The 20716-nt window shown below is 37.9% G+C and overlaps 1 protein-coding gene across 3 annotated transcripts in view; it reads right to left on the bottom strand.

The window, feature by feature from the left end:
* Window positions 1–20716, bottom strand: part of PHF2 (PHD finger protein 2) — a 441387-nt gene that overhangs the window by 14813 nt on the left and 405858 nt on the right. For 2 of the 3 annotated variants that reach the window (XM_073592328.1, XM_073592327.1), the window contains 3 exons: window positions 19919–20028; window positions 11600–11864; window positions 4275–4367 (listed from right to left, as the gene is read on the bottom strand). In XM_073592328.1, the coding sequence (XP_073448429.1) occupies window positions 4275–4367; window positions 11600–11864; window positions 19919–20028 (468 nt within the window). The remainder of the gene's footprint in view (window positions 1–4274; window positions 4368–11599; window positions 11865–19918; window positions 20029–20716) is intronic. The other variant, XM_073592329.1, reaches the window with a different exon arrangement.

The following is a 20716-nucleotide window of genomic DNA, read 5'->3' as shown; positions in this document are numbered from 1 at the left end:
CACCATATGGCTTCTTCGGGAAAGAAGGTGGAGATTAATTAAATATAAGAACCTATGATTTGACAGCTTTAGTTGTGCAGTAAAGATAGAAACGCTGGAAAAAATCACTGCATAAAAAATGCTGGTAATAGCTTTTTGTAGTAGCGTTTTAGGAGTGTTTAGGAATATTAGCATTTTATTGCAATTTTTGCAGTAACAGGAAAAAAAAGCTCAAATACGATATTAGTAACGTTTAGGAGCGTTTCTGCTGAAAAAATGCTCCAGGAGACTCTACAAAAGCGATTGTTTTTTTTTTGCTCCTAGGCGCTGAAGCTCAAAAAACGCTAATAGCCTAAAGTAGTGTGCATGGACACATAGGATAAAACTATTTAGCTTCTACGAGCAGAAAAAATATGCCAATGAAAGCTTCTAGGAACTTCAAAAAATGCTAGTGTACATGGATCCTAAAGCAGTATTAAACCCAAAAGCAGACATTTATTATATTGTAGCTTACCAATTCTCAGATGTGATGGCTGCATTCGTTTTCTTTTTTAGGCTTTCTTTACTTTATTTTCACCTGGTGATCTGGCCAGTAAGTCTGTTGTTTTTCAACAGAACAAGCTGTTCTGCAGATGTAGCAGTTAGCAGATTGAGACAAATAGTTTACTGCTGACACAGGTGCCTACAATGATCAGCTTTTATTTCTGTAAAACCTTTATCCCAAAAGAGAAAAAAAATGGTTTGCTGTATCTGCTTATAAAGTGTTAGTTGGAGTTTGGCTTCAATTAGTTAGTGTATCTAAACCTGCTAGTACATCTAACACCCCCCCCCCCCCCGATTAACAATGCTGCTGTCCAAAAGTACCCTGGGCTCCTTAATCCTAAGTGGGGGCACTCTAATATGGGTGTGTTACTGGTCAGATCGCCAGGTGAAAACAGGGGGAAAATAGCCCCCCCAAAAATTAGACAAAAAGAAAACAAAATGCAACCACCATATCTAATGATTGCTACGTTGCAAAATATTACATTTTTGGTTCTGGATTTAAAGTAATACTAAAGTCTCGTTTTTTATTTTATGTTATACTTACCTGCTCTCTGCAGATGTTTTGCACAGAGCAGCCCGGATCCTCCTCTTCTCAAGTCCCTCTTCTGTGCTCCTGGCCCCTCCCTAGAATGCATTAAGATAAAAAACCTTCTGACTTTCCAACCCCTATGATTTAGGAGAAACTAGAACAGTTTTTGGCCAATCTTATATTATTTTAGAAGTATTACAGTCTTAAAAAAAATTATGTGTGCGCGTATATATATAGTATATATAGTTTTTATTTTTTAATAATACTTTTTTTCACCAAAGCAGTAGTTAGTATTAGCCTGGTAAAGTTGAAAAAGAGCTTAGCACTCCACTCACTTGCTGATAATGTAAGTGTGAAATGTGCAATGTTCCATATTTGCCTGACATTATAGGAAAACAAATAATGATTTTATTCAATAAATAATAAAGTAAACCTGATTAAAATGTGTTAACATACAAATAAAAATTGACCAAAATCAATCAAATTATCCTTTGAACTATCTGGGTGTCAATTGATGGATTCCACAGATATAAAAAGGCACAAATAATGCAGCTCTGTATTCATTAATAAATCATTAAACTGATTTAAAAACACCTAGTGTAAATGTGCTGAAGAGAACACTCTGATTGGTGGAGATGCCAGGTCACAGACTTTGACACATAATGTGACCAGATTTTTTTTTTCTTTTTTTTTAAACAATGTTTTACTCTCCCCAAAGAAATACAGGTTCACTGGGCCCCTTTGCCATTGAGACATGCAGATTGCAGAGGCAAAAAAGAGTAGCCAGAATCCATAATAGGCACTATTGACTTAGGAATATACACTTTATACGAGGCTATGCTTTGCTCATTTTTCATTTAAAAAGGTTTGCTCTTACACTTTACGTACACTTTAATAGTAGTTGGCCTTTGTTCCTTAAGCCATTTTCAGCCATCTTATTTAGCAACAGTAACCTATTAAAAGTTGGTAAGGTCTTATACACATCTGAGCTCAAAAACACCTGTTTTACAGGCGATTGACATTTATTTCTGCCTTTAAACGCCCTTCCATGTTAATCTATGTGTCCATGCAAACATAGGTATTTACAGGAGTTTTTAGAAACATCACTTGTGCGTTCAAGAGAGGAGCATTTTGGCTAAAAAACAAGCTAAAATGCGCCTAAGCGTTAGATGCATTTAGAGCTTGAGCACTTATTAATTTCAATGGCCAGAACGAAATAAATCAGAATGACTCCCCTGACGATGTTCTGATTGGACGAAACGAGTGGGGTGGAGTTTGACTACTACACGTCACATTGCATCACGTGCGGGCCGTGGCCATCTTGTTGGTTGGAAACAATTTGGATATCTGCTTTATGACACACTTGTTTTTACTGATTATATGTGAATATTGTGGACATATGTTTTTTTTTAATAAACTCTTGAGCGCTTTGACGTACTTCACTATGTGGCATGGCTTGCTCCTTTTTTGACACATGTGACCTGTGGGAAGACTTTCTGAGAGGGGCCAACAGAACCTTTCTGGTGTGTTTACTGATGAATGAGGACCAGCCAGGGGAGTGTTGGAGGCCCGGTGTGCTATGGTGTCGGTGGAGGAATATTATTTCACCTACAGTTTATTTAACATTTTTTGGGTGCCCTTTAAGGATTTATGGGCTTTTATATGTATGGACTTTTGTCATTTGCTTGTGTCACTTGCTCAGGGACTGTCTAGCAATTGTGAGCCTATTTGATTGAACTTTAAAGCGCTGCATTTTCTTTTATAACAAAATAAATTAATATTCTGGCCAATTAAATAAATAAATGCCCAATCGCTTAATGTGCCTAAAAAGCGCCTGCAAAAACAACGTTTTGGAGCGGTTTTTCTTCTGCCAGTAAAAAAACGTTTACAAAAGCCCCAGCGTGTATGAGCCCTAAAACTGCCTAAACTTTCTACTTGTATGACCAGCATTAGACTTAAGTGGAACTTTGATATTTGACTTTGGGAGCTTAACTAATTTCCCACTGCGCTATAGCCAAAAGACAGCTAGAGTGTGCTTGTCCAGTTCTGGAAAGGTGTCAATGGATGTCCTCCCAAAACTCTGCCTTCCTTGCACCCCCTGGGGCGCACATCTGGCACACTCTATGACCGATGTGTCCTTCGGAAACAGCTGATCACAGACTGCTGTAAAGGGCCAATCACAGTAGCCCTTTACCATGTGATCAGCCGGTCACAGCTGATCACATCTAAACAGACCTGCAGGTTATCAGCGGTTCTTTCCTCCCACTGTGTGAGGAAAGGAGAGCTGTTAACCAGCAAGCCTGTCAGCACATTGTTTACACCGATAATCAGGGCACAGATCATCTGTGCCCTGATTATCAGCGCTGCATATCATTGCAGCTTTATCAGTGCCTCCTCATGAGTGCCCTTCAGTGGCGACCCATCAGTGCATCCTCATCAGTGTCCATCTTTGAAGAAGAAAAATGTACTTATTTGCAAAAATTTTGTTTAGCAAAAAAATAAAAAACCCAGTGATGATTAAATACCACCAATCAAGAAGAAATGATAAAAATTTTACTTGGGTACAGTGTTGCATGAGCGTGCAATTATCATTCAAAGTGTAACAGCAAAAGGTGAAAATTGCTCTGGGCAGTAAGGAGCTGAAAGTATCCAGTATTGAAGTGGTTAAACAGTCAGGGTGAGACAAACATACTGAATTACTAAAGGAATTTAGAATTTTCACACAATGTGCCCAATCATGAAATGTAAATCACTGCAAACTTATTTTATCTGCACATGTTCTCATAATTGGAGTAAATATTCACACAATTTGTGTGTACATTCTCAACTTCTACAGTATAAATATTATAATAATTTAAAGGTTGAATATCCTGGTCATTTCCTAAACCAGCAGTGACTCAACCAACCCACCGTTTCATAAATTTAACAAGATTGAAAGATTTTCTAGAGTCTAGCATTCAATCCATTTACAGATCGAAGGTTGAAACAAAAGACAATGGTTCTGGAACTCCAACAAACGATGTTTTACAGTATGTGCACATCCCAGAAATGCTATATGTATCTATATGGGGTGTAATTAAACGTGGTACATGGCTAAGGAACAGAGAAACATAAAATGAACACAATTCAAATCTTTGTTACTGAATCTTGCACAAAAAAATTAAATAAAAATAAAAACATTTTTGGCAGAAAAAAAAAAGGTCTGGTTTGTCTGTTGTGATACCTTTTTCGCTTTTGTGCTCGTTCCCAGCTGTCCTTTTGTACTTAAGACACAGGTCCTGCCCGCTTGTGTCACATGACTCATTCTGAAAGGGTTCTATAATGGAACACAGAAGAGGAAACACACCTTGATCAATTGATGACCTCACATAAGAACTTTGCTTTTCTACTGTCTTAATGACTTTTCATTTTGTAAATGGTGAACTTTTACAGTAAAATCATTTCTAATAAGCATTACAAATACCTTCATTTTCCTCTAATGACCCCATGTTACCAGAACTGTTCTACAAGGCCACTTTTAAAGCACCGATTTTTTTCTTTAATTCCAGTGATATTTTGGTTACGGGGGTTACAGGGGGAGGCATGTGGGCTTATTAACCGTGCACCTTAATCAAAAAACTGTTACAAGATAAAAAGCAGTACTCTGAAGCTGCCCATAGCTACAGGCTGGAAACTGATACGGAAAATTGTACCTAATCTATAGAATATCTGTAGATTGAGATGTGGTACAGTGTGGTTGACCAAAAATGTACAAAAGCTATTCTTACTGGGAAGTCAAGTATTCCAATTATACCTCATGACCCTGAATGACTACACTTTTAAGGGCCAAACTTAAAGAAAACTAAGAGTTTCAACTGTATTTTAAATATACAGTACATGTAAAAGCCATCGACTTCATGTAAAAGATATTATCAATGTGTGATAATGTTTTTAAACTTTGTATTTAATTTTTTATTACATATGTAGCTGGGGCAGCCATCTTTGCCTATTACATACCCAGGCTCTACTTCTTGCTTTGCAATGCTGTACAGTGGGGGAGATTAACTACTCAGAATCTGGTGCAGCTGTACGTGTTAGCCAATCAGCTCCTAACTTCAGCTTGTTCAATTAAACGGGTTGTAAAGGCAGGTTTTTTATCTTAAGGTATCCTATGCCTTAAGATAAAAAGCCTTCTGTGGGCAGCAGCCCCCCTCATACTTGCCTGAGCCCCATATCTATCTAGCGATGTCCATGATTCCCCTCAGCTGTCCGGGACTCTCCCTCCTAATTGGCCGAGACACAGCAGTGGTGCCATTGGCTCCTGATCCTGCCAATCAAAGTCAGTTTGCAAATCAGGAGAGAGAGGGGGTGAAGCAAAACTGCAGCTAAGTGTCTGAATGGACACATGAAGCTGCAGCTTGGCTCGGGTGCCCCCCATAGCAAGCTGCTTGCTGTGGGGGCACTTGACAGGAGGGAGGGGCCAGGAGCACAGAAGAGGGACCCAAGAAGAGAAGGATCCAGGCTGCTCTGTGAAAATACACTGCACAGGGTAGGTAAGTATAACATTCTTGTTATTTAGAAAAAAAAACGAGACTTTACAATCACTTGAAGTGGTTGTATACCCGCACATGGAAAAAAAAACCCTGTAAGGGAAAGGTATAATGAGCTAGTATGCACCTCACACTAGCTCATTATGAAATACTGAAATACTCACCTTAGAATGAGGTCCCCATTTTGCATCCCGGTCCACGCCGAGGGAGCTGACATGCGCCCGGGAGTATTCTGTCCGGCAGCGTCCGCCGGACCTTCACAGCGCATGCGCCGCTGACGTCAGCAGCTGCATGGAAAGTGAATATCTCCTAAACCGTACAGGTTTAGGAGATATTTATTTTACCTACAGGTAAGCCTTATTATAAGCTTACCTGTAGGTAAAAATAAAAAAAAAGGGGATAAACAACCACTTTGAGGCTTTGGTAATAAAACCTTGAAGCTGATTGGTTACTATGCAGAGCTGCACCAGATTTTTTCACGCTACAATTTGGTAGTAAGTGTTTCTATTCTACTGCTCCTCCCTCCTCACAGTGCAAGTCTTTAGCTGGCCCATTGAAAATACCGCAATCCCTGAGTGGCTATCCTCAATGCACTATTTATTAGCTGTGTTTAATACAAATACTGTATATAGAAGAGCAAGAAAAAAATATGTGAAGGTCATTTTAAAATTTTAATGTAAAAACTAACTCTCACTATATTGTCATTTCCTGTTTATTAGGCGCTCATATAGATTCTCTCATAGAGGAAAAAAAAAAAGAATAATGTACACATACCTGCAGAAGCCTCCTGAACCTTCCTGTCACAACCTAATATTGGGCCGTTCTGACCGGTAAAGCTTCAGCACTTCCCGCCTCTTTCACATTCCTACTGACCAACGAGGTTGTACATCACAAAACTGGGCCAATAGGAATGTGAATAGGAATGGCTTAGCAGTACGTTCTAACACTCCCTGGAAGTATTAAGAGTTTTGCCTGTCAAAACAGCCTGGCATTAAGCTATTTCGGGGGGGGGGTTGGAAGTTTGCTGCAGGAACTGGAGGTCCCTGCACTTTCAATGGGTTGAGGGAAAGAAAATTGCTCGATTTCCCCATCAACACAATCAGTATTGATGGGGGAATCCCTCTTGTATTCTGACAGCGGGTGATCAAATAAAGAAAAGCCAACAGACTGGTTGTACTGAAGTCAATTGATAGATCGACTTCAATACAACAGCCTGCCCACAGATGTCCCTGTTGAACCGGCCAAATTTTGATCCATATATGGCTGGTTTTATTTTCTAATGTCCATTCAAATGAATATGCTGATTCGCTTGTGACAAAAATATGGCATCCTTATCAATAGAATCTGCATTTTTTTTTGGAAAATGCACCCCGTTTCCGATTTCAGATGTGTACTTCTCACTGCGTTATACAAGTACAAATGTTATTGCAAATCTTTTTACTTCTAGTAGTAATTGCAAAACTGCTTCTATAAATCAATGGCCAGTAACAGCACTGTATGAATTGATACCTTATATAGTAGTGCCCTGGGAATGCATCTCACAAGAGGTATAGCTCCCAGTGATCTCATGAGAGGTATAGCTCCCAGTGCAGTAAAACATTTTTTAGTTATCCAAGCTTCCTAAAGTGATTGTAACAGTTTTTTTTTTTTCCAAATAGTGTTACTGTAAATAAAAACATGCATTTTATTCTATATTTTGTCTCATTTACAGGATAATGACACTAAAATTACAATTCTGGTACAATGCATTGCAAAGTTATTTACAAATTAAATAGACTTTTTAAATTTTGCACAACACTAAAAAAAAAAAATCACACAAAATGAATAAAACACAAAAATGTAAGTATTAATGGTTTAAAAAAATTGAAAAAAAAAAAACAGAAGGGATGATAGACTAAATGGGAGGTGACTATGGGTAACTAAAGTGTTAATCGGGGGCTAAATAGGTATTATATATATAAAAAAAAAAAATTCTTTGTACATCTCAGGTGATCTGTTATGATTCAAAGTAAATACAAAGCAACAATCATGTTACATTGTATTTTTTAATTGAGATTCTGGGCAGTGTTGTAAACATTGTTCAGAAGCACCATGTTACATTTTACACAGCAAGTTCTGATTGTCAAAATGCAGGGAAGAGCAGTAGGGGGAGAGACAGGAGGGGACAGGCTGTACATTATTAACTTCAAATTTTGCTTTTTCGGCCGTACATCACATGCTCAAAGTCTGCAACTCATTAAACTTAAGAAATATGTTTAATTAGAACATTTTACTGCACTGGGACCTTTAGTTACATACATGTTTAAGTAGCATGTCGACTTTTCTCCTACTACTAAGAATTGGACCAGTTTCTGAAGCAGGTAATAAAGTTTTTTGAGAAATCATTTTTAACTCCCTTTCCACCAACACTCAACACCAGAAGCATTTCCTGGGCTTCCTGAATATGTGTTTACTTTGATTGGCTATACAGTGATCATGAGATTGGAAGCTCCCAATCATTGCTAACTGACTTGGGAGGTGTCAGTGACAGTGTAGTCACAGTGCTGTAATCTGGTGATTGAGCATGCTCCCAGTACAAAGTTATGCATATATTTGGCTGTACCATAAAGGACCCACCTCCCTGCTGCCACAGATATGCGTACAGCTTGGGAGAAGGGGTTAAAATATATGTAAACCTTATAGCTCTTGTAAGCGGTAACATGTTAATTTCAAAAGCCATTGTCAATAATTATAAATCTGTTGCTTTTGCTGAAATATTATCTGGTAATCCTGCCAAGATTTTTGGTCAACCATTTCCTGTTTTAGGGTGACAACGATTTGTCCATGTGTCCCATTTGAGCTTCTGCATCGTCATTCTTTCATAAGGTCTTTCACACCATTGTGCTGCAGTAACACAGGTTTGTGTGTTGGTGCACTGCGGTGCCATTCACATTTTTCCCAAGACACACTTATGTTGCACTGCACCGCAACCCATGGTAATGCATTATACTGTATTTAAATGTGATACATATGAATGGGCTGCCTTAACACAACAAGGGTTATATGCACAGCTTTAAATCACCCTGGGATGAAAGGGCCCTTAGTATTTGCCTCATTCCTGATTTTTTTTTGCATATTTGTCACACTTAAATGATTCATATCACCAAACAAATGTTAATATTACACAAAAATAACCCAAGTAAATAAAAATGCAGTTTTTAAATGATGGTTTTATTTATTAGGGGAAAAAAAGCTGTCCAAACCTACCTAATCCTATATGAAAAAGAAATAGCCCCCTAAACCTAATGACTGGCTGTGCCACCCTTGGCGGCAACAACTGCAATCAAGCATTTGCGATAAGTGGCAGCAAGTATTTTACATCATTGTGGAAGAATTCTGGCCCAATCTTCTTTGCAGAATTGTTTTAACTGCTTGCCAACCGGCTCACGCCGATATACGTCGGCAGAAGTGCACGTACAGGCAGATTAACGTACCTGTACGTTGCCCTTTAAGAAGCAGTTTGTGGGTGCGCGCCACGACCTCCGTGAGTGTGATCGCGGGTCCCGCGGACTCGATGTCCCACAGACGCGATCATCTCACAGAGAAGAAGAACGGGGAAATGCTGATGTAAACAAGCATTTCTCCATTCTGCCTAGTGACAGGACACCAATCACAGCTCCCTGTAATCGGGAGCGGTGATCAGTGTCGTGTCACACATAGCCCCTCCCACCTACAGTTAGAATCACTCCCTAGGAAACACTTAACCCCTACAGCGCCCCCCAGTGGTTAACCCCTTCACTGCTAGTCACATTTACACAGAAATGAATGCATTTTTAATTGCACTGATCGCTGTATAAATGTGAATGGTCCCAAAATAGCTCCAAAAGTGTCCAGTGTGTCCGCCATAATGTCGTAGTCACGATAAAAATCGCTGATCGTCGCCATTACTAGTAAAAAAAAATTATTAATAAAAATGGCATAAAACTATCCCCTATTTTGTTGGCGCTATAACTTTTGCGCAAACCAATCAATAAACGCTTATTGCGATTTTTTTTTTTACCAAAAATATGTAGAAGAATACTTATCAGCCTAAACTGAGCGAAACAATTTTTTTTTATATATTTTTTGAGGGTATTTATTATAGCAAAAAGTAAAAAATAATGCTTTTTTTTTTCAAAATTGTCGCTATTTTTTTGTTTATAGCGCAAAAAACAAAAACAGCAAAGGTGATCAAATATGACCAAAAGAAAGCTCTATTTGTGGGAAAAAAGGGACATCAATTTTGTTTGGGAGCCACATCGCACGCAATTGTCAGTTAAAGCAACGCAGTGCCGAATCGCAAAAAACGCTCTGGTCTTTTGCCAACCAAATGGTCCGGGGCTTAAGTGGTTAATTCAGCCACATTCAAGGGTTTTCGAGCTTGAACGGCCTGTTTAAGATCATGCTGCAGCATCTCAATCAGGTTTAAGTCCGGACTTTAACTAGGCCACTCCAAAACCTTAACTTCATTTTTTTGAGTCAATCATAGGTGGACTTGCTTGTGTATTTTGGATCATTGTCCTGCTGCATAAGTCAAGTGCGCTTAAGCTTGAGGTCACAAACTGATGACGGGACATTCTCCTTCAGGATTTTCTGGTAGAGCACAGAATTCATGGTTCCATCAACAATGGCAAGTCGTCCACGTCTTGAAGCTGCAAAGCAGCCCTAGATCATACTACCACCACTAAATTTGACTATTGGTATGATGTTCTTTTTATGAAATGCTGTGTAAGATTTACGTCAGATGTAACGGCATGCTCACCTTCCAACCAAAAAGTTCAACTTTTGTCTCATTAGTACACAGAATATTTCCCCAAAAGTTTTAGGGATAATCAAGATGTTATTTGGCAAATGTGAGATGAGCCCTTGTGTCCTTTTTGGTCAGCTGTGGCTTTCACTTTGGAACTCTCCCATGGATGCCATTTTTGCCCAGTCTCTTTCTATCGTTGTGCTCTTGGAGTAATTTTAGTAGGCCAGCCACTCCTGGGAAGGTTCACCACTGTTCCAAGTTTTCTCTTTTTGTGGATAATGGCTCTCACAGTAGTTTGTTGGAGTCCCAAAGCCTTAGAAATAGCTTTGTAACCATTTCCAGACTGATAAATGTCAATTACTTTGTTTCTCATCTGTTCTTGCATTTCTTTAGATTATGGCATGAGTCGCTTTTTGAGATTCTTTGGCGTTCTTCAGACAGCTTCTATTTAAGTAATTTCTTGATTCAAGGGGTCAGGCAGTAATCAGGCCTGGGTGTGACAAGTGAAATTTAACTCAGCTATCCAAAAAATGTGGTTAATCATAATTCATTTATGATTTAGTAATGGGGGGGGGGGGCAGGTAGGCAATTACTTTTTCACATAGGGCCAGGGTGGTTTGGACAGCTTTTTTCTCTTATTAAATGAAATCATTTAAGAACTGCATTTTGGATTTACTTGGGTTATCCTTGTGTAATATTAAGATTTGTTTGATGAGCTGAATCATTTAAGTTTGACAAATATGCAAAAAAAAAAAAATCAGGAAGGGACAAATACTTTTTTACAGCACTGTACATTAACCTAACCAGGTATACTTTACACCATTGCCACTACAGCCCTTCCATTTCTGTTGTCTCTGTATTCAGTCATTCAGCTATAACAGTCATCACAGAGCACCTTCCTACAGTGATATGGAAAGAGGTCTCAAGCAGGGGTCCACTTTTAAGAAACCAGTGTTAACACTGAGAAATATTATCAACAATCTTGACTATATCAGCCCATGTCCTTCATGGTTCCTTCCATCCTTCATCCCAAAGCAACATATCCCCAACTGACACATTTGGAATCATTTATGAAAGCTGGAGTAAATGTTGATTTGCTGCCCAAAATGAAACTAATATGGTTTCATTTACAAATCTGTGCTACGAAAATAAAACAAAGAATCTCAGCCTCTGCTATGGGCAACAGCTCCAATTTTCATAAATTCAACCACTGCTTGCACAAGTCAGTATACATTTCACACGTACATTTACCTTTGGCAGCTGAGTTATTTTGGGAAGACACAGACGGTCTTCTTTGTGTGAGGAACACCCCGGGGGCCATAGGCTGGGACCCTCGGTTTACTTGGGCTACACCAAACGTACTGACACCGGCTGTGTACTCGTGGTCCGCTAGGCTAGGCCCCAAGGATTCCAGCTTTGTGGCTTCAGGAGAACTGCTTTCCTGACATAGTTTATTTGTATTGTTGGGTGAAAGCTTCTTTTTTGTGTTCTTTTTCTTCTTGACCTTTTGTTCCTCCTTTAAGGAAGCAAATTGTTATCATGAGGCTACTTAGAAGTAAAGGTTGACTTCTGAATAGATCAAGCAAGTGCAAAGTGCTCTAGAAAAGAAAGCTCTACAGAATAGATAGTGGGCATAAGTAGGCTGACTGTCTCTTCAGGAAGTAAAGATAGGTAGGGGATAAAAAATGTTTAATACCTAAGGTTGCTGGGAGGAGCTGTAGTAGTCAATTTATTTTACAGCTTGTGGGGAATTCTGTCAACATTATTTAGTAGTAATTACATGACTGTTTGTATTTTTTACACTGTGTTATTTTATTTAAAGTTGGCATGTTTTTTCAAGAATAATAATTGCTACGTTATAATGCAATGGATCCTTTTTCTGCTTTAGATAACCTTTTCCACACAGGAGTTGCCTTATGCCTAGTACACATGATTAAAAATTTGGACTCAAAATACTGCTTTCAAAGCAATTGTATGATATTTTGATCGTTAGTACACAGCTTTCCAGAGCTGATCACGACAGTTCATGTGATATTATCCGAAGGAATAAGCACGAAAATGTTTCTCGGACGATAACAGAATGATTTTTATTTAATCAGTATCGTATTCTTTCAAAAAAATTGAGTTACCAAGACCGTGCATGCTCAGAAATGAAAGAATACATTATAATACAATACATTACATCACTTCCGAAGTTGTATTCTGTCGTATGAGAATTTTCGTAACCCAAAGTGGTTGTAAACCTCAGACATGAAATATGAACAAGGCATATGACTCTATTGTGTGTACTCAATTAAGAGTACTGAGTGTCATTTTTGTCTGCTGCTTCGTTCCTCTGCTATCACCATGAATCCCTTCTGACAAGGTTTCCTGACACCAAGAGAAAAATGGTGACAGGGGAGGGAGCTCCAGCAGATTGACAGCCTCAGCTCTGTTCCTGTTTGCTGTGTGGAGAGGGGTGTGTCTCTTCCCTCCAACTAACTCTCAGAGCTCTCCTCACTGAGATCCGCAGAGTGTAACTTCAGCTGTCCACCCCCTTTTTATATAATTCTCAGAAAAGCTTTACAATTCAGCACTTTAAATAATGTAGAGAAGAGAAGACTGCAGATAGACAGGTACAACTTATGTATGAGGCTTTGTTTAATCTCCATGTCTCACCAGAGGCCACCCACTTCACTGGGTATATGTAACGGTTTACAACTACTTTAAGTGATCTCTTCATTTTCGATATGGGATTAGCATGCAAAAAAAAAAAAGCGAACGATCATTCGTCCGATATTCTCATCATGTGTACGTGGCTTAACTTAACAGTTTTACCAGCATTGTTTAGCTGGCCATACATTATACAATTTTCTTATTCAATTTCCTTTAGATAAACTATGTAGTGCAAGGGTCTGCCTGATTGCATACACATTGAAAGTTTTTGGTACATCTAAAGGAAAATTGCACAAGAAAATTGTATAATGCATGGCCAGTCTTAAGTAGGTTGTACATGACAATGCATTTAGTTACATTAAGTTATGGTTTTATTTTTTGTTGGCGCTTGTTATTCAGACTAGCTAGTTAATTATTGTTACTTATGGATTCCACACAGCTTATCTCTACTTTGGACAAAACTATTTCCGCAGAGTTGTCCAACTCAAAGACTACTGGACGAATTTGTGGAAACTGGACCACAAGAAAACTACCATCCTCATTTCCCAATCAGATAGTATTATATTAAATATATTTTTAATAGTTGTATGCTTTCCAACTTTCCAAGATGGGAAAAGGGAAATATTTAGACAAAAAACACACCCTCACCACACTCTCAATCATGCAGACAAGGAAAAAATTAACAAGCAAAAAATGATAAACCTACTGGTGCTTTTTACACCACTACCTTTACTTTATACCAGAAATTCTATCATATGAACGTTTACTGGAATATAAACCCATTTGGGCAGTTACATTCATTCATACAGGGATATTCATCAGACTCAGTAGAGGGAAACCTGAAGGAAAGAGAGGAACAGAGGGATTTGGTTCCAAAAGAGGACCAAATAATTGGGAGCTAAGCCAAGTAGTTCTAATGGGCAATAGCTCCAGTATGCTTTGGTCAGGTTTCAGAAATTCCACAAGTTTGGTGTAATATAAAAACTAGGAAAGACTAAAGTCAAGAAGGTTGTGCTTTGTGATAGCTTCGGGAAATGAAATTTTAAAGGTGTTTTGCATGTATAAACCCTTTACATTCCTGCAAACAGCAGTATTAATATCAATCTATTTTCTAAAATAGAAGGTACAGAAGTTAATTCTTATAGGGACGGCTACAGATTTTACTCCATCCATGTGTAAATGGGGGAAAGAAATTCCCATTCAACCCCATACTGAGCTGATATTATTTTAGCACAAGTTAATTGATTTGAAAAGTTTGCATTTCTTATTTACTGGTTTTAAGGAAATATACTGTTTTTGTATATATTTTCTCATTTATAATGCTTAAGAAAAAACATATATTTGTATTCCCTTATTTTAGGGTAATAAAATATTGCATAGGCGTTTATCATATTTCTTATTCCTAACAAGCAGGTAGAGTCCTAGGGTCTGTTTCTCCCAGAAGGCTTAACCTACACCCCACCCACCTGCACTGTTCATCATATGGGGCTGTGTAAAGATTCAATTTGGCAGAGAAGGCCCCAAAAAGCATTTACTACTGGGTGGTCTCTTAAGAAGCCTCAGAAACTCTGCAAGTTATATATTAAACATTTGTTAGTTGAAAAATATATATATAAGTAATAAAAAATCTAAAGTCAATAAAAGTTGTAAATTTAAAAAGATTTAAAATAAAGCTGACCATTATAGCTTTCCTTTAGAGTGGAAATGTATTAAAAATAAATGCAGCACAAAAATAGCCTTTTAGACCCAAGGCTTAAAGTCCTATGATTATATGATTATATAATATTATATTATATAATAATTATTATAATAATAATTATATTATATAATATTATATTATATAATATTACATTTGATTATATGATGCATAGCACAACATTAGAGCATGCTTTTTTCTGAAGTTCTGTCTTAATAGGAGGAGGCACGTTTTGTTGAACTAGGGCATTATTTCAGCTACATGGTCATCATGTGTATTATCTATGAAATTACTGTTTAAGATCAAATCAATAAAGAGGGGCAAACAATAATTCTAAAGTTCAAGCATGTTAACACATTTCCAGTAATTTTGTAAAATCACATGTAAATAAAATTACATGCTAACCTTAAAATAAAATTATGACAAATGTTCCCTCTGCTATCATGTGATTAAAAAAAACATGATGCCTAAAATAATGTGCTTAGGCAATCATACTCATTTTTTTATTATTGCATGCTTCTAATTAAATAATCTTTAATAATCAAATAATCCTAAAATATGATTCTTGTGATGCCATATTGAGGAATAAATTAGAGGGATTTTTAGAAAGCAAGCAGATGGATAATGTGAATTTCAAATTTACTAAATCAATTTATTTTGGGAAAAGAGCAAACAAACCAAATATAAGGAAAAATAAATAAAAGAAAACACAGACAACAGAGAAATAATGATCTGAAACTAACAGATTTACCATTTCAATTGAGGATAAAAGCTTTAAAAAGTAATCAAAGCTAATTCAAATTTTGCACTTTAAAGATTAGATTTTTTTATCTACAAATTAGTCAACATTCCTAAAAAATACTACTGGTTAAGGTTTAATTAAAAAAAAAAAAAAGTAATATTTTGTGTTATCTAAATAAAATAAAGCAAATAAGTAAAGTAGGTGGAGCTCTCTTATCAGTGTTAAACGCCTACCAGGAGATACTGAAAGATATAGTCAAGTGCAATCCACTTCAACCTGTGTTCATATAACAGAATTGCTTTCTGTGCATGAAATATATACCTTTGTAATATGTAAGCAAAACTGTATACAAAATATCCGCTGCTATAATAGTGTTACACTCATAAATCAATGTCCATAAGTTCCTTTTGCAACAGTTTGTGTGTGTAATTCTTAAGTGGAAGGTAAGGCTAAAGCAGAACTTCACCCAAAAGGGGAAGTTACGCTCTTCCTCCTCCTTTCCTCCCTCCCCCTGCGGTATTTGGTATATATTTTTTGGGGTATCAAGCAGAAGCTCTCTCCCTATTCCCAGTCCGCAAACTTCTGGGACACATCACAGGTCCAAGAAGGCTCTGGGACCATTTTCAAAGCATAGTGTGCAGCCGGCTGTGAAGCCGCAAATAGTGAAAACCAGCTGCCCACGGTTAACACAGTTAACATGCCGGCATCGGGGACCCCAAAGATTTTTTAAAAACAAGCCCAGGTGAGGACAGTGCTGGATCCTTGGAGAGGTGAGTGTCTGTTTTTTTAAGTCAGCAGCTATAGTTTTGGTAGCTCAGTATTTTGTTGGATCACCTTTTGCTTTAATTACAGCCTTTAGTCTGTTGTCTCTACCAACTTTGCACATCTAGACGTTGCAATATTTACCCACTGTTTGCAGAATTGCTCAGTGTCAGATACATTTGATGGTGACTGTTTGTGGACTTTAGTCTTCAAGTCATTCCACAGATTTACAATGGGGTTTAAGTCTGGGCTCTGATTAGGGCATGCAAGGACATTCGCCCTTTTCTCCTTCAATCACTCTGTGGTCATTTTTGCTGTGTGCTTTAGGTCCTTATGTTGGAAGGTAAACCTTCTTCCCATTGACAACTTTTTTACTCAAGAATTGACAATATTTTGGCCCATCCATTTTTCCTTCTATCCTGACAAGTGCTCCAGTTCCCTGCAGCAGAGAAACACCCCCATAATAGGATATTATCAACTCCATGCTTTACTGTAGGAATGGTGTTATTTGGATGGTGAGCTGTATTGGATTTTCCACCAGACATATCATTTGGTGTTCAGGCCAAATAATTCAATTTTAGTCTTATCTGACCATAACACCTTTTTTCTTGTGGACTCAGAATCTTCAAAATTTTTTGGCCAAGCTCAGTGACTGCATGTGGCCTTTCTTGAGGAGTGTTTTTTTTTTTTTTCTTGCAACCCTCCTATACAAGCCACATTTGTGGGGAATTTGTGATATTGTTGTCACATGCACACAATGACCACTCTGTCATAAATTCCTACAACTGCTTCAGAGTTACTGTTTCTCTTGGTAGCCTCTCTGACCTGGCCAGTTTCCCCCTGGCTCTTTCATCCAGTTTGGAGCGACGTCCTGATCCAGGGAGGGTCTGTGTTGTACCAAATACCTTCCACTTCTTCATAATAGACTTCACTGTGCTTCTAGGCATTAACAAAGCCTTTGACATTTTTTTTGTATCCATCTCCTGACTTGTGCCTGTCCACAACTTTATCCCGGAGATCTCGGTGACAGTGTCTTGCCAACCATAGTTGATTGTTTGCTTCAGTTGCACTACAGGGGGCTGAAATACTCCAGGAATGCTTTCATGCTGAGCCAATCAAAATGTCCACAGCTGATCACAGTTGAAAGTCAAATGGCTTTATGTGCCATTGAGAAGGTGATTAGCTACAGCTGATTGAGTCTGAGTCATTTTTAGGGGGGGTGATCCCTTTTCCAACTCATCATTCTGTTTTTGAATTTAAAAAAAAAAAAATGTGATATGTTGGTATTATATCTGCACTGAGTAAATGCAGCTGGATAAAACAAAAAAAACGTGTCTGTCTTCATTTCAGGTTGCAAAGCAACAAAATGTGAATATTTTCTATATGCACTGCATCCCCTGTAAAAAGAGATCTGTGTACTTAACATTTTTTTAAATCTGGTGCGGTCACATGATCCAGTAGCTCCAGCTTCCCTGCTGCAGGGAAGAGGAGGGAGCACCGAGAACAGAAGGGCCACAGGAGCCCATGATTGACATGATTGACAGGCTCTGAGAATTCACAGCTGCTGTCAAGCAGCCAAAGCTGAGGAATTGCATGACCGAATCTGATTAAAAAAAGATAAGTACACAGATCTTTTTTTATACAGGGTATACAGGATAGGCATGAGGAGGGGAGATGTAAAGTTTTTAGGAATAGTTAAGAGTTAAACCTTATCTTCCACTTTATAAAGACACACATAAACTGACATTCACAAAAAAGACACTCATGGGCATTCTGTTTCGGGAACATTTAATTATTATCCTCTTCCACTCCAATGTACAATCCATTTGAAAAGGTGCAATCCAATAACCAGTGCTCCCACAGATAACTCACCGTAAAATGATGATCTTTTTTATATCTAAAGCTCTGCAACCCTTATTTGCAAAACTGCATTTCTCAATGATCCTCCTATTTTCACCACATTTTTTTTCTCCCAGCTCTTCATTTATTGCATTGCCTGGAAGAGGAAGATTATGATAAAAATAGGGGGATCATGGGAGATGGGGTTTTGTAAATAAGTGCTGCAGACCTTTACCTATAAGAAAGGTCATCATTTTATGGTGAGTTATCTGTTAGACCACTAGTAGTGGGCTTGCACCTTTTGAAGTGAATTGTACATAGCGATAAAAGGAAATAGTAATTAGGATGACGCATACAGACTGTTGCTGCACAATACGTTTGTTTTTATTTGCACAATAATTTGTGATAGTAACACTGTTATAGAAGAGAATATTTGTATATAGTATTTTGTATATCACTGGAGCATATTGCACGGAAAGCAATTTAGTTTTTAGGTGGTTTGTCCATTTGATATGTAAACAGGTTAAAGTGGGTTGTGCTTGATTATTACTCTCCATATCGACTAGTTAAGGTGTCCCCTAGCCTCTAACAGTCATTACATGACTTACAGCACACCTTTCACTGTCTCCCAATGATCTCAAAGCAGGATGGGCATAGAAAATACATCATTCTGGTTTAGGAGATCAGCTTTTTTTAGCCATTTCAGGTTTAGAAAATAAAACATTAATGATGGCTGCATTTAGAGCTGCCACTGACAGTCTGTTTTGACTAGAGTCCTTAAAGCAGTATTAAACCTAAAACCAAAAATGTAATATATTGCAGCTCCCCAATCACCACCTGCATCAGCTTTCTTTTTTTAACCTTTTCCCCTCTGTTTTCACCTGGGGATTTGGCCAGTAACACAGCACATGTATTAGAATGCCCCCACTCTGGATGAAGGAGCACATGGGGCATATTTGGACAGAAATACGGTCAGTTTGGGGGTAAACTTTCCCCAACCTTTTTGGTGCCACGGACCAGTTTCGTGGCAGCCAATTTGGTTGGTTGGCGAGGCACAGTGGTGAGGCGGGGGGGTGTAAAGTCAAACTTCTCTGCTAATGATCTCTATTTACAGACCATTAGCAGAGAGGTTTAGCTGCACAGAGACTCCTATGAAAACCCTATCAGTGAGTGGATCACTGCACAGAGCTCCACCTCAGATTATCAGGTCACAGACTGGCATTGGTCCGCGGCCCAGGGATTGGGACCCCAGCACTAGTATATTTACATACATTAACAAATTGAAGATGAACTCCAGCTAACACTTTATAAGCACTATAGCAAACACTTCCCTTTGGGAAAAATATTTTACATAAATAAATAAAAGCTGATGTTAGCACCCCTGTCAATGCACCTGTATGTGTTTTTACCAGGTGAAAATAAAGCAAAAAAAAACCTAAAAAAAAAAGAAGACAAATGCAGCAATCACATCTAAGAATAGGTAAGCTGTAATATAATAAATGTTTGCTTTTGGGCTTAATACTGCATTAAGGATGCTAAATATAAATGTGTTTTATGAGGATTAATATTTTCAACTCTAACAAAACCCTATAATGTATTGTAAATCTTTTTGTCTCTTTTTTTGCATGATTCAAACGTTTTATAAACAGAACAAAAAGATTATTTCATGAATTTGTTAAACTACTAATATAAATTTCTCAACTGTAAAATACATTTATATAGATTGTTTACTGAAATAGTATGCACAATTATTAGAACTTGCTGATAAGCAGAACTGCTTCTACTATCTATTTTTTTTTTACATTTATTTATTTAGAGCATTATTCATTTCTAACAGATGTAACATAGCAAAGGGTAGACTTTCACATCATCTCACCTGCTGAGACAACTTGGCTGCAGCAGCCGCAAGTCCAGTTTCAATAGAGGCAACCCTCGTACCTTCACGGATAGGCCTGTCTTGTCGGGGTATGGATGGTCCGACTCTTGCTAGATAACAAACATTTAATGTGGGACCAGAATGAATATAACAAATAAAAATCTTAAATACTCAATCATTACTCAACAATAATTTTCAAGAAGACTAAATTAATAACCCATTACATTTTTTTTACTTGCTCCACGTTTTGCCATATATACAGTAAGTATGAAGAGCAAATGCTCTTAGTCGAATTTGTGAAAGTCTTCATAGAACCTCTACTGTCCTGGGAAGAACTGATATCATTTTGTTTAACAGTTCAGATTTAATTAATCAAATACACATATATTAAAAGCACAAAACCACAAGGAAAACTAAAAAAAAGGTTTGTATATTTAGAGGATCCACGAATTAAGTAAGTGATCATTTTCAGGAGAACCCTATTTGGGTGGATTGCAGCAGGTCCTTAGCTTTTCACAGACAGGAACTTCACATAAAAAAATGCCAACTTTTCCAGCAAATAAAGCTTAATTCATCTCAACAGAGCCAGTCTCTGATGGATTGTTGATGGGGCAGAAAAAAAGAGGGTAACAACTGGGGGTGGGGTGTTGCAGTCACACCCATTTAGTTAAAGGATAATACCTTTTGTAACATGTTTGCATGTTACACCCATATACAAGGTGTAACATGTCATTGTTGCAGTGGCCCCCCGCACCCCCCTGATTCTCCATTGTGACAGTCGGTCAAGGATCCTCTCCC

The sequence above is a fragment of the Aquarana catesbeiana genome, linkage group LG07 (genome assembly GCF_042186555.1).
Source record: "Aquarana catesbeiana isolate 2022-GZ linkage group LG07, ASM4218655v1, whole genome shotgun sequence".
In the NCBI taxonomy this organism is placed as follows: domain Eukaryota; kingdom Metazoa; phylum Chordata; class Amphibia; order Anura; family Ranidae; genus Aquarana; species Aquarana catesbeiana.
This window is presented reverse-complemented; position numbering and strand designations above follow the sequence as displayed.